Here is a 13,259-nt window from a genome sequence, read left to right on the forward strand (position 1 = left end):
CCCACCCAGCTCTGCTAGTGCCCCTCAGTGCCAGCCTGCAGCCCCCTGCTATCCCAGCCCTGGGCTCCCCCTCCTCATGTGGCTCTGCTGGTGCTCCTCAGCCCCAACCAGCAGCCTCCCAGTAACTGTCCCATGATAGTCCCCAGGGAACTGTGGTGACTCCACTGCTCTGTGCTCAGGGTTTAATACTGGGGAGCAGGGGGGCCAGTACCCAGAGTGGGAGCCAGCCATGTCCCCCCACTTCTCATTGCTCCCCAAGGCTGGTGGCGAGGTGCCAGCTGGCTGCTCTCTGCCCCCCATTCCTGCCAGGTTAGTCACCGGGAGCATGAGATCATCCACATTCCCGTGTCTCACATCCTGTCCCGTTCCTTGGGGAGAGGGATCGTTAACCCTCACGGGGGGGGGGGGGTCATGGCGCCTGGAACAGGAACAGATACTGGACCCCCACCCTGTGGCCATCTTCCAGAAAAGCTGTTTGTTTTGAAGCTTCAGGGGAGGATCTAGGACCCCTGGTACTTGGAGGGGGGTTCTGGTGGTTAAAACGAGGGGGGGGGTCTGGGAGCCAGGACCCTGGGTTTCATTCCCTGCTCCCCCAATGACCTGCTGTGTGACCTTAGGGGAGTCTGTTCCTCTCTGCCTTAGTTTCTCCCCCCCCACCCCCGCCTGTCTCTCACTGTGTTTTGTGCAGTGCCTGGGGTCCCAATCTCCCTGGGGTCTCCAACCAGTAATGAGAGATAACGAACACTGTTAGGCTCCTTGTGGCTGTGGGAAGCCTGCGGGACATGCTTTCACTCTCTGCAGGGAGCCCAGCCCTGTCTGTTTCACTAGTAGTCGCCTTCAGTTCCTGATTCTGAAGGTGACCAGAGGCTGCTGTGTCAGGAATTTACACCCCCGCAGCCCACTCAGAGAGAGAGCGAAACCAATGCTCCTACTCTCCTCCCAGAGCTATGTATGAAACCCAGGAGTCCTGACTCCCAGTCCCCTCTGCTTTAACCGACTAGACCCCATTCCCTTCCAGGTGTCTTGGCCCTAGCCCCCGCTCTAAGCCAATAGTCCAACCACCACCACCACCAAATTTGGGGACAGAATACAGGAGTCCTGACTCCCAGCCCACCACCTTAGCTGGACACTTCCATTCTCGATGCTAGGGTATCTTCCAGTGGCTTGTTTCTTAGCGGGAGGGGTAACCTGAGGCTATCATCAGTGAGGAAGGGTGGGGGAGCCAGAATCAGGGGGCAGGGGCTCTCTGTGATACTGCAGAGGGGAGGGGGCAGCCAGATTGCAGGGGTCCCTGCTTGTGTTGGGTTGGGGGGTTCTTGTTCTGATGACAGGGTATTGGGGGGATTCACAGGGTATACCATAATCTCATTGGGTCTGGCCCAGCTGCTCAGCCCCAGAAATTGGCAGTGCCTGGCATCTGCAGAGGGGCAGGGTCCCACCTATAAATTGCCCCTGTCTCCCACCTTCCCCTGTAGGGTCACAGGGACTCCTATTCCCTGACTCCCCCCCCCCCTTCCGCATGCTCACAGGGACCCTCTGCCCCCATTCCCTGTGCCACTTTCGCCTGTATCCACCCATCCCCATGCACACCCCCATCTATCCATTCACACACACCCTCTCTCTCCCTTCCACTCAACACACTCCTTGCTCTGTCTAGCCACCCCATCCAGGCACTTTCCTATCTCTGGACCAATCGGAGGCCCCTTTGCTCACCTCTCTCTCTGTCTCTCTCTCTCAATTCCTTTCCTAGGCCCTCTGGCTCCTGGAGTGTCCTGGCCTGGGCTTCCCATTGCCCGTGGGGTCCTACCCAGCCTCGAATTCATTTACTGCATGAGCATGTGGGGGAGGGAAGAGTCGGGGGGAGGGTGTTTGCATCTTTGACGTGTGAAAACAAACTACCTGGCCTGACGTGTGTGTGTCTGTCTTTGTTTAGGGGTGTACATCGTTGTGCAGGCTGTGTATTTTTGTGTGCACAGCGATGCATGTAGTTGTGCAGTGTGTGTGTGGCTGTGCAGCGATGGGTGTGTTGTTGCACAGCTATGTGTTGTACAGAGATGTGTGCGGTGGTGGTGTACAGGGCATGTGCTGTAATACGGTGTGTGTCGGGGGGGGGGGTTGTGGTACCTGGGGGGGGGTGTTGTACAGGCGTGTGTGAGGTTCAGGATGCGTGTGGTGGTGTACAGGTGTGGGTGTTTGTGTGATGTTGTTATTGTAGTACTGGCGGGGGGCGTATTTTTATCTTAAGCCGAATTCCTTGAAACGCATCTTGAACAAACAGAGCTTGGAAACAAACACAGAGGGGAATCCTTTACTATTGCACAGCAAGCCGAAGGAAATCAAACTATATATGGATATCTACGTCACCGAGCACTGAGTCAATCCCCGGACTGTACCAAATAGATTTAGAACAGGGGGTAAATATTGACTTTGCTGACCTTTTAGGCTCTGACCAAACTCTGATTCCGTGCAGAAGGGTGCATCTTAATTGAATAGGGTCCAGCGGAGTGGGGGTGGGTTGTTAAAGAGGGGATTCCCTGCTTCCTTGACGGCTTGAAAAGGGCGCGGGGTGGGACTCGCCCCTCCCCTCCCCTCCCCCAGCTTAAAGTGAGGCAGCCCCGGAGTTCCCATTCATAAAAAAGTAACCAGGCGGGAGGGGCGGGAGGCAGTTGAGAGGCGCTCGCCGGACTGACCTAGGCACAGCACAGCCCCAGCGCAGAGCCAGGCATGTTCAGGGACTATGGAGCGGGCAGTGCGGACGGCCCGGGACCCTCGTACAACCCTCGCCCACAGCACCCTGCCCTGCGCAGCATGGGCCCGGCCGCCGCCGCAGGGACTCCGGGAGCAGCGCAGCAGGTAAGGGGTGAGCGGGGCAAAGGGCCGAGAGCTCGGTTGGTCTGTCTGTTTGTCCCCACACACACTCCCCTGTGTCTGTCTGTCCGTCCTCATTCACACATCCCTGTCTGTCCGTTCCCATGCACACCTGTCTGCCCGTCCGCCCCGGTGCACAGCTCCCCTTGTCTGTCTGTCCGCCCCGGTGCATACCTCCTCCGCTGTCTGCCCCCCGTCCCCATGCAAACCTCCCCCTGTCTGTCCGCCCCCATACACACCTCCTCCTCTGTCTGTCCCTCTGTTCCCATACACACTCCTCCTGCAGCAGGTGCTGGGGGGCCCTGGTTTGAAGTGATTCCCATCATATCCAGGGTTACATTTTGGTTCAGTGGCTCTCAGCTCCCCCACTATACAAATTGTCCCAGCGCCCCTGTCCCCCACTGTCTGTCAGTCTGTCCCCATCCCCACCCCTGTGGCTAATCTAGTCTCTAGCCATCCCCATTCCCAGCTGTCCATACACACCCACCTTCTATCTCCCCCCACCTTTCCTTTTCTGTCCAGCCCTTGCTCCTCCACACCCCCAAGCACTGCCTGCCACCTCTGCCCTATTTCACCAGTCACTGATCCCCTTCCGCCCTGCTCCAGCCTTTTCCCGGCTGTTTACTTGCCCTCTCATTTCTCACTCTGTGTCGTGGGTGGGGGTGGGGGTGACTAATACTCTGGGTTGATTCACCCCACCGCGTGGCAGCGGCTGCTTTGACCCCCTCCCCCCTCCAGCACGCAGGCACTCGCGTGCCGATGGCTGGGGAATGCAGGGGGTTCCCCCACCTGGCGCTCTACAGCAGACCGATTGTGGTGGGGGGGCTCCCCTCGTCCGCTGCTGCCTGAGCGCCCGGGTCATAGACCCTTGAGTGATCTGGCGCTATGCGGGCCTGGGGTGTCCGTGTCCCTGCCCCCGCACAGCCACATAGCGGCAGCTGCAGGGAGACACCCCAGAGTCACCTATACCAGCGGAGGGGACTCCTCGCCAGGTGCCCTCCTACAGGGGTTATGGCACACAGTTTATCCCAGCCAGGAGGGGGCTGCGGAAGCACGTGCACCAGGGTGTCCATCCTCAGCGGGTTTGTGCGCTGACCGACACACGGTGCTTTAGCTCAGGGAGGGGCTCGGGGGCTAGAGCAGGCGGAGGGGAGCCAGGACTCCTGGGTTCTGTGCCTGCTCTGCTCCCCTTTCTCTTGGGCACCCACTTCACTTCCTGGCACCTCCGTGCCCCGCAGGACGGGACCGGAAGGTTAGCCCCAGGGCTGAAAAGGGGGTGGGGGTAAACTGTTTTGCCAGTTCTCCCCGGGCAGGGTTTAAGACTCTCCTCCCTTTCTGGGCTGTCCGGAGCCAGCGGTGGGGACCCAGGTAGCCCTGTGTGTGTGTGTGTGCGGGGGGTAGACAGACCTCAGGGCTGGACACACTCCCAGCCCCCCGCCCGCCCTCCCCCGCTGGCAAATTGTGAGACACCCGCCTCCTCCAGCGGCTGGATGAGTGTTGTGGGGAGTGGGGCTGGGGCTCCAGGCTACGGCAGAAGGTGGCACAGGACAGACCTGGAGATGAGAAGCGAATCGGGGAATTCCCTTCTTGCTCTCCTCTCCGCTGGCTCCCGAGGCACCCCGCTCCCGGTGCCAAGTCATGCCGGGTGAGTCACCTGAACCGGCGGGGCTGAGTCACGGGCTGGGCTCACCCCGGTGGGCCCTCCACTCACCCCAGCCTGTGTCCCAGGGAGCCAAGATTCCTCAGCAATTTCCTCTTGCATAAGGGCGCCCCTGCGACAGCTGCCAGCCCCACCCCAAAGCCAGCTGCAGTGCCTGCCAGCCCCCCTGTGAACAGCTGCCACACAGGGGACAGAGACCCCAGGCAACCTGACGCCCAGCTTCCCTCCCCTCCCCCAACCCACCACTCCCACTCTCCTGCCAGAGCTGCAAAGAGAACCCAGGAGTTGCAAAGAGAACCTGCTCTAACCCAACAGACTCTGCTCCCCTCCCAGAGCGAACCCAGGAGTCCTGGCTCCCAGACCCAGCTTCTCTAACCGCTAGCCCCAGGTAGGATGGCAGCCAAGATTCAGTGCCTGGGAAGCTCTGCTCCCATGCCCAGCCCCCTTTGTGTTTTGGGGCAGTCCCAAGTCCCTGGGGCAGTATCTCCCCGGGGGTGTACTCTGTCTGACGCAGAAGGTGTGGCCAGTCTGCTGCCCCAGGGCTGGGCTGCACCAGTAGGTAGCACAGTGAGCTGGGCCGTGACGCCAGAGGTGGGGAGGGACCCACTAGGCCAGGGAAACTGGGTCAAGGGGTGGGGAGGACACAGGGAGGGTTATCTTGGGGCAGGATTTCTGCACACACCCTGCTGTTGGCATGCAGGAGCATGCCAGAGGATCAATGTGACTCAGTGGCCCTGGGAACTGAAATCACCACTGTGTGCCCAGAGTGGCAGCACGGGGCCCTCTGTCACCTGGCAGGTGCTTGGTCTCCGTGCCCCATTGAGCCCTTGGTCTCTCTGTTGCTGAAAGGACTGGCTAATGCTGAGGTGGGGACAGGCCCCATGCACTATGTTGAAAGCAAACTCTTTTTACATGGGGGCCACCCAATGGGCATGGACAGAAGCAGCTGTCATGCTGTGGCTCTGGGGCTGGATCCTAGAAGGGAAGACCCCATATCCCAACCCCATCCCCCTGAGCCAGCCTGTCTTGCAGCATGGAGACTGGATTGGAGCTGGTGCCCACTCAAGGGAAAGGGTCCTGTGTCCCATTCTCCATCCCCTGAGGCTGCCAGTCCTGGCTCCAAGGAGCTGAATTCCTTTGCCCCATGTCTGGGCTCTGCCCCTGACATTCACCAACTCCTAAAAAGGTGATGAGGCTGGGAAGTGACTCTAAACCTTCCTGTTTGGCTCCATTCATGTAATAAGTACCAGCACCCCTAAGTCTGGGCAGGAGGCAAACAGTGGGCATGGCATGGCACTAGCAAGGTATCTGCCCCTCTGCCTATTGCACCAAACCAGCTGCTCTGCCTGTACCACTCTGTCCCCTGCTGAATGGAATCCTGACTATGTAGCTGTGTATCCTACACACTATACTGCCAATCACCAGTGGGGATTCTCCCAAAGCCTATGAGGGCCTGTGCCTTTGGGATGGGAGGGTAGGAGCCCCCAGCCAGTGACTGGCCATCATGCTCAGAGACAACATGAGCTGTAAACGCTTTCAGAACAGCTTTGTATTGATTCAGACAGGCTGAGTATGAGATGGAAGGGGTTTTGTCTGAGGGCTTAAAGGAGGCACTGCCAGGTGACATAGGGCCTAATAGTTAGGGCTCCTGGGTTCCATTCCCAGCTCTGGGAGGTGAGGCGAGTCTACTGTTGGGGGGTGGGGGAGAAGAAGAGGGGACTGGGAGTTAGGACTCCTGGGTTCTGTGCCTATGACTTGCTCTGTGAACCAGGGCAGATCCCTTTCGCTGCTGATTGTGCCTCAGTTCCCCATCTGTAAAATGGGGATTTCAGGATTTGGATTATCCCATGAACCCCAAAGGTTTAACCCCGAGAGAAGCCTCTGCACTGATTCTGGTTTTAAAATCCCAAGGCCAGCAGGGTGGGTTAAGAATCATAGACTCATAGACTTTAAAGTCAGAAGGGCCCATTATGATTGTCTAGTCCAGAGGTCAGCAGCCTTTCAGAAGTGCTGTGCCGAGTCTTCATTGATTCACTTTAATTTAAGGTTTTGTGTGCCAGTAATACATGTTAACGTTTTTAGAAGGTCTCTTTCTATAAGTCTATAATATATAACTAAACTATTGTTGTATGTAAAGTAAATAAGGTTTTTAAAATGTTTAAGAAGCTTCATTTAAAATTAAATTAAAATGCAGAGCCCCCTGGACCAGTGGCCAGGACCCGGGCAGTGTGAATGCCACTTAAAATCAGCTTGCGTGCGTGCCATAGGTTGCCTACCCCTGGTCTAATCTGACCTCCTGCACAACGCAGGTCACAGAATCTCCCCCACCCCCTCCTTGTTTGACTGTTGGGAGCTAGAGCCCACCTACCGCATTTCTAACCACAACACATCAGCACTGGGGTGGGAGGGTTCACAGATCCACAGGCCCTGGCTTTAAACAGGCTCTTGGAGGAACCACTTCAGCAATGGGCCCCACTTTTTCTTCAGGGTGGGCCATGCAACCGCTAAGGTTGAGCCTCTGGGTCCAGCCCTCCTGTGACACACCAGGTGTGCTGCCCAGCCAGTGCAGCTGAGACAGACTCTAGTCAGAGGCTTGTCCACTCTTCAGGGACTCATGCACCTCAGGATGCACGTGCAGTGACACCAGACAGCCCTTGCCAAACAGGTGGGGCCTTTAGTCACCTGCAACTCTGCACTGGAAGTCCTTAGGGTAGCACAGAGAACTACAGGTTAAGACTTAGTCCATCCAGTCAAGCCAGAGCAACCCACCAGCGCCGCTGTAGGCGATTCCATTTCAGACTCTGTTTTTCCCCCTGACCCTCTGTCAGTCCCAAGTGCAAGCACCCAGCCTGCTCCAGAAGCCACCTCCAAGTTCTTTGTCTCCAGGCAGGGCCAAGCTGAGTTCACAACCCCACCCACGGAAGCTGCCCTCTGCTGCACAATTGTTGGTGCTGCCATTGTCTCTCTGGTCCCTCTCTTGGTCTGGGTCTATTTCAATCAGTTCCTTAAAGACCCATTCCCTGTGGGCCAGACAGCACCCACACGGTTCCTTCCATCCTCACTGCCCCCAAAAGCAGATGTAACCCTTTTCCTCCACTGGGCAGCAATGCAAAGTACAGAGGGAAACTGAGGAACACAGAGGCTTCATAATAATGTTACAGAAAATCCCCATGTTGTCACAGAGGGTGAAGGGTGAAACGAACTGTCAGATCCAATAATGTGGGAGGGGAATAGGGGAGGGATGTTAAATATGGAACCTTCTGAAGCCTCATCAGGGGCGTGGGGACACGTGTTGAATGACAAAGGGGCACTTTACAATGATGTCAAGTGTATTGTACTCGGAGGAGCTGTACCTCTTTCCTGGTTAGCATGTGCATTAGGGCATCACCTAGGGACTGTGGGCTGAGAGGGGAAGGGGATCCCATAGTCCCATGTGCTTTGTGGACACACAGTAAGAGACAGTCCCTGCCTCCCAAGACAAACTGCCAGCGCTGGCAGCTGTGAAAACCAGGCAGGATGGTTTTCTAACACGTCTGCTCTAGTTCACCCAGGAATTAGTTCAGGGCCGTCCTAGGGGCTGGGCTATGCAGGAGCTCAGACTAGATGATCATAATGGTCCTTTCTGGCCATATAATCAGTGAAGGGGCACTGGCGGCATTAAGAAAGGCCCTTCCCCAGGTCCGTGGCAGGAGCCAGGAGTCCTGAGCCCCAGTGTAGTATTTGACCTGGCGTCAGACCTCTGAAGTCATCTCCAGGCTCAGCCGGACACTGGCAATTTCCATTAACAAAATGTTTTTTTCCCCTCAATGTAAACCTGGAATTTCCCTGTTTGTTTTTTTAAAATAGCAGCCCCTTCCCTCACTTCACAAAGCCAGTCACTTTAAAGCCAGGAAACCGCTCTGATCACCTGTCTGACCTCCTGCAGCCCCCAGGGCAGAGTTTCACCCACCAGTCCCATGAGGCAAGGAATTCTTTCCTTTCCCCGACTTTATGAACATCAGCCTGTTCTATTTTCTGCCTCTCTGTGTTTTCCCATTGTACCACTAGGGAGCCTTCCCCAAGGAGAGATGTAATGACTCATCTGAGCTCCCATGTTGTCAGGGGTTAGAGTGGGGAATTTAACCCAGGAGTCCTGGATCCCAGCCCCCCCCCCCCAACCCACCCCATATCCATTAGATGTCACTCCCTTCCTAGAGTCAGAAGGAGAACGCAAGTGACTTGACTCCAGCCTCCCTGCTCCAACCCACTACACTCCATTCCTCTGCCAGAGCTTGGAGGAGAACCCAGGAGTCCTGATTCCCAGCCCCTCCCTCCCTGCATCCTAGACATGCTGCCTCCAAGGATCTCTGAGGTCACAAGGAGACTGAATGCAGAGGGGGACCCAGGATTTGCTCCTGGAGCAATTCACCGCTGGCCCCTGGCACCTAAGCCAAGCCAGGGCCCCCTCTGCAGGCTGGAATGTTTCCCCCATACCCGGGTGCCCATGGCAATGGGGATCTTTATTTGGAAGCACCAAATGCTAGCAGTGCTTCCCTCTGCTAGCTGCAGCCAGAACTGCTCTGTGTGTCAGTCCTGCCCCCTGTGCAGCCCATAGCAATGGGGAACCCTCTTTGATTACAATGCACCCAGCTCCCCTCCCCCTCTAACTGCTGCCTCCTCTTGTCTGCACAGAAGTTCCCCCCAGGTCCGAGTGCAGGGGCTGCCAGCTTCGTTCCCAGCCTCAATACCATCACCTCCAGCCAGGACCTGCAGTGGATGGTTCAGCCCACGATGCTCAACGCCTGCTCCTCGCCCTCCTCCTTCACAGCTGCCCCATACCCCCGCCCCTATGGTCCCTACCCTGCCGGGGCCCGCCCAGGCGTCATCCGCACCATTGGGCCAACCCCTGGCATACGTCGGAGGCACAGTGAGCATGTGAGTAGGGCAGTTATTGGAGTGGGGGCGGGAGGGGCGAATGCCTAGCCCAGGGGGCTGGGAATGGACTCCTGGGTTCCACCCGCAGATTCAGGAGGAGTGGGATGTAGAGGGTTAGAGCAGGGGAGGGGTGGGAGACAGGAATCCGGGGTGTATGTTGCTCCGTGCCTCAGTTTGCCACTCCAAATCCCCAGGACAGTGGGAGGCTGCCCCCTGATTCGCAGTGGCTGGAAGAGGGAAGCGGGGCTTCACCTGGGCTGGAGGGAGGTGCGGCCCTTTCTCCCACAAGAACCAAGTAAGGGTGGCTGGCACTCATTCTGCCCTAGGGCTGGGCCCCCTGGCACAAACGCCACAGGGCAGCGGGGCCACCTAGTGGCTAACATCGGAACCGCGGGCAGGACACAGGGCGCTGTCCATCCGGAGCTCTCCAAATGCTTAGCGAGGCCGGTTTGGAGCACAGTCCCCACACAGAGAGCTGGGGATAACCCCCAGGAGCCCTGGCTGCCAGCCCCTCTGCTCTGACCACCAGACCCCACTCCCCTCCCAGAGCCCTGGCTGCTAGTCCCACTGCTCTGATCACCAGACCCCACGCTCCTCCCAGAGCCCTGGCTGCCACCCCACCTGCTCAGACCACTAGACCCCATGCCCCTCCCATACCCCTGGCTTCCAGCCCCTTTGATCTGACCACTAGACACTACTCCTCTTTCAGAACTAGAACTCAGGAACCCTGGCTTCCAGAGCTATTGCTGTAACCACTAGACCCCATTCTGGTCTTAGAAGGGAATCATTCAAGCTGGGATTTGGCTGGGACGTTTGGGTTCACACCCTGGGGGCAGGCAGGAGAGGAAATGACAACATGCTGAGTCATGGAGCCACAGGATGACTCAGGGAAGGGGCACTGGGGCCAGCAGCATACAGGGAGTGTTCCCTCCCCAACCTGTGGAATCTAGGCAACATCGGAAGCTACCGGGGCCAGATAGGGCTGACTCCCCCAAGCCAGACTTTAACCCTTGGGGAGGCTTGCCATGTCCCCAAAATGACCCTTCTGCTCCCCCCATCCCCATATACCTCCCCCAAAGCTAATTCCCCAACCTGAACTAGAAAAGTAGCCCAGTCTTATCTCAGCACTGAGTTATGGATCCCTGCATAAGAAGCCCCCCATGCCCCACCCCAGAGGTGGCTGCATCTTTAATACACTGTGAGGGATCCCTGTGGGTATTATTCCTTGGGGTGAAATCCTAACGAGGACCTGGTCCATGGCAGTTGTCCATGGACCGGAATAGAAGGGGATAGATATGGCATCAGTGTCACTCATTTGAAATCCCCTGCCCCTCTCTTGCCCCCACTTCAGATGACCCCTGAGGAAGAGGAGCGGCGCAGGGTAAGACGAGAGAGGAACAAACTGGCTGCAGCAAAGTGCCGGAACCGGAGGAAAGAGCTAACGGACTGTCTGCAAATGGTGAACACCCCCTACTGAGTCACCCCAGCACTCCCCGCAGCACAGAACCCCCAGCACCGTGCAGGGGCATTAGGGCCAGCCCTGGCTGTGAGGGGAGAGTCCCTGTGCTGACTCCCCCTTCAGTTCTCATTGGAGGTTGCCTATGCAAGTTCTGAACCTGCCTGGCGCCGCAAGAGATGGGATCAAAGCCACGTGAACTGTGATAGCTGTTGGGCAAGATTGCCCTTCCCACTCGTAGAGCTGGGGACAGAACCAGGCATCTCATCCCCCATCCTCTCCTGTGCCAACCCACCAGATCCCACTCCCCTCCCAGAGCTGGGGATTTTACTGACAGCTCCTGACTTCCAGTCCCCCCCTGACTCTAACCACTAGACCCCACTTCCCTCCCCATGCCACAAATAGAACCCAACTGTCCTGCATCCCCCTGACCTCTCTTCCCCCCCAGGAGACGGACCAGTTGGAGGAGGAGAAGTCAGGCCTGCAGAAGGAGATTGCAGAGCTGCAAAAGCAGAAGGAGAGGCTTGAGTTGATTTTGGAGGCCCACCGGCCAGTGTGCAAAGTGCAGGATGAGTCCTCGGGAGAGGAGGAGGAGCAGGAGGGGCCGTCCGCCCCACCCCCAGTCAAGCAGGAATCCCCGGAGCCTCCCCCAGCAGTCAGACGTCGACCCCCACCACCAGTGCCCCCACGGATCAGCCTTCCCCCCAGCGGGGTCCTGGAGCCTGAGGCCCTGCACACCCCCACCCTGATGGTCACACCCTCGCTAACTCCTTTCACTCCAAGTCTGATCTTCAATTACCCTGCCCCAGGGGAAGGGGAGCCCTCTGCTGGCCATACCTTCCCACCTGAGCCCTGCAGCTCTGCCCACCGGCGTGGGAGCAGCAGTGGTGACCAATCATCTGACTCCCTCAACTCCCCAACCCTGCTGGCACTCTGACAGGCACAGCTCCCCCAGCCCTGTTCTTCCTGCTCAAGAACCAGCCTCATGACCAGGAACCTTCCATGTGGTTCCAGACAATTCTAGAACTGTTCCCTGTCATCCCAGGCCCTTCTGGAACCATTTACCTCAATTGTGGTATCTTTGTGATCATTCTAGCACTATTCCTTATTATCCCAACTTCCTGTTCATTCCAGACACATCTGGAATCTCCCTTTCCACTTTCAAACCTTCATTGTCATTCTAGATAATTCTAGAAGCACTCCACCACACACGCCCCCCCCCCACACACACACTCCATTCCAGGCTCCCAATTATTTCACATCCATCTGGAATTTCCCCCTCAGCTCTAGAACTTTCAGTGACATTCTAGAACCTTCCCTGCCATTGATGTTTGATTATTCCAGGGCTCCCTGGAATCTTTTACTCACGAGTCAGGAACCTGTCCATCCCTTTACCATCATTGCAGAAGAATGTCCTTGTGCTTCAGAACCATCCCAAACCCTCCTACAGCCCCTTCCTGTCTGTTCCAGAGCACCCCTACTCTCCCATTCCTTTTGGGAGGTGGTAACCTTCCCAAAATTCCCATTGTGCTTGCTGTGTTTTCCCTGGAATGTACTAGAGCTTTCCTGATCTCCTTCTGGATTGCTCTGGAATCCCCCCAGCCATTCATGGTCTCATACTAGAACCTAACCAGATGTCCCAGTTCAACAGGCACTCATTCTAGACTCCGACTGACCATTCTAGCAAAACTTGTTCATTCTAGAACCGGTCTAGCTTTACTAGGCTGCCATTGCTCATTTGAGAATACTCTCAGCTGTTCCAGACCTCTCTTGCTGTTTCTAGACCTCCATCTGACAGTTCCAGAATTCTCTCATTCTAGAACTCACTTGAACATTGCAAACTGCCCCTCCAATCATTCTAGAGCCCACTCCCTGATCCAGAACAACCTCAGGTGTGCAGGGTTGTACAGCGCTGGCCAGCCAAGAACCAGAACTGGTTGGTTTGGTTTTTACTCCCAAGTTCCAGAAGCTGATCCAGAACCGCAGGGCGTGCTCTGGACTGCACAATGTTCATTGTTGGAGCTGCCATTTCTATGCTATTTATTGTCACTCAAAGAGTATTTTTCTACCAATGGTGTCTTGTGTCTCGAGAGACAATTAAAAGCAACAAGTAGAGACAGCTCATGTGTGTGTTTGAGGGGTGGGCTGTAGGTGTTGGTTGGTATATGACTTGAGGGAGTTGTGGGGGTGTATGTGGCATGGGGGGCATTGGGCAGATTTAGAGTTGTGGAATGGGGGGTGGACTGTTGGGGGATATAGGGAGTGGGGAGATATATGAGGATGTGTGAGTGTCGGGGGTGTTGTTGGAGGGGTGTGTTTTTTTTATTGGGAATAGTGTGTATGGAGTGGAGAGTATGGGTG

General features: G+C 56.6%; 1 protein-coding gene across 1 annotated transcript; it reads left to right on the plus strand.

Moving 5' to 3' along the window:
- Window positions 1–2,724: 2,724 nt before the first annotated feature.
- FOSL1 (FOS like 1, AP-1 transcription factor subunit) lies at window positions 2,725–12,966 on the plus strand. Its single transcript, XM_050960480.1, has 4 exons — window positions 2,725–2,853; window positions 9,200–9,442; window positions 10,794–10,901; window positions 11,347–12,966. The coding sequence occupies exons 1-4, from the start codon at window positions 2,725–2,727 to the stop codon at window positions 11,833–11,835; spliced, it is 969 nt and encodes a 322-aa protein (XP_050816437.1). The 3' UTR covers window positions 11,836–12,966.
- Window positions 12,967–13,259: the final 293 nt, after the last annotated feature.

This window comes from Gopherus flavomarginatus, chromosome 6 (assembly GCF_025201925.1).
Source record: "Gopherus flavomarginatus isolate rGopFla2 chromosome 6, rGopFla2.mat.asm, whole genome shotgun sequence".
Taxonomy (NCBI): Eukaryota; Metazoa; Chordata; order Testudines; family Testudinidae; genus Gopherus; species Gopherus flavomarginatus.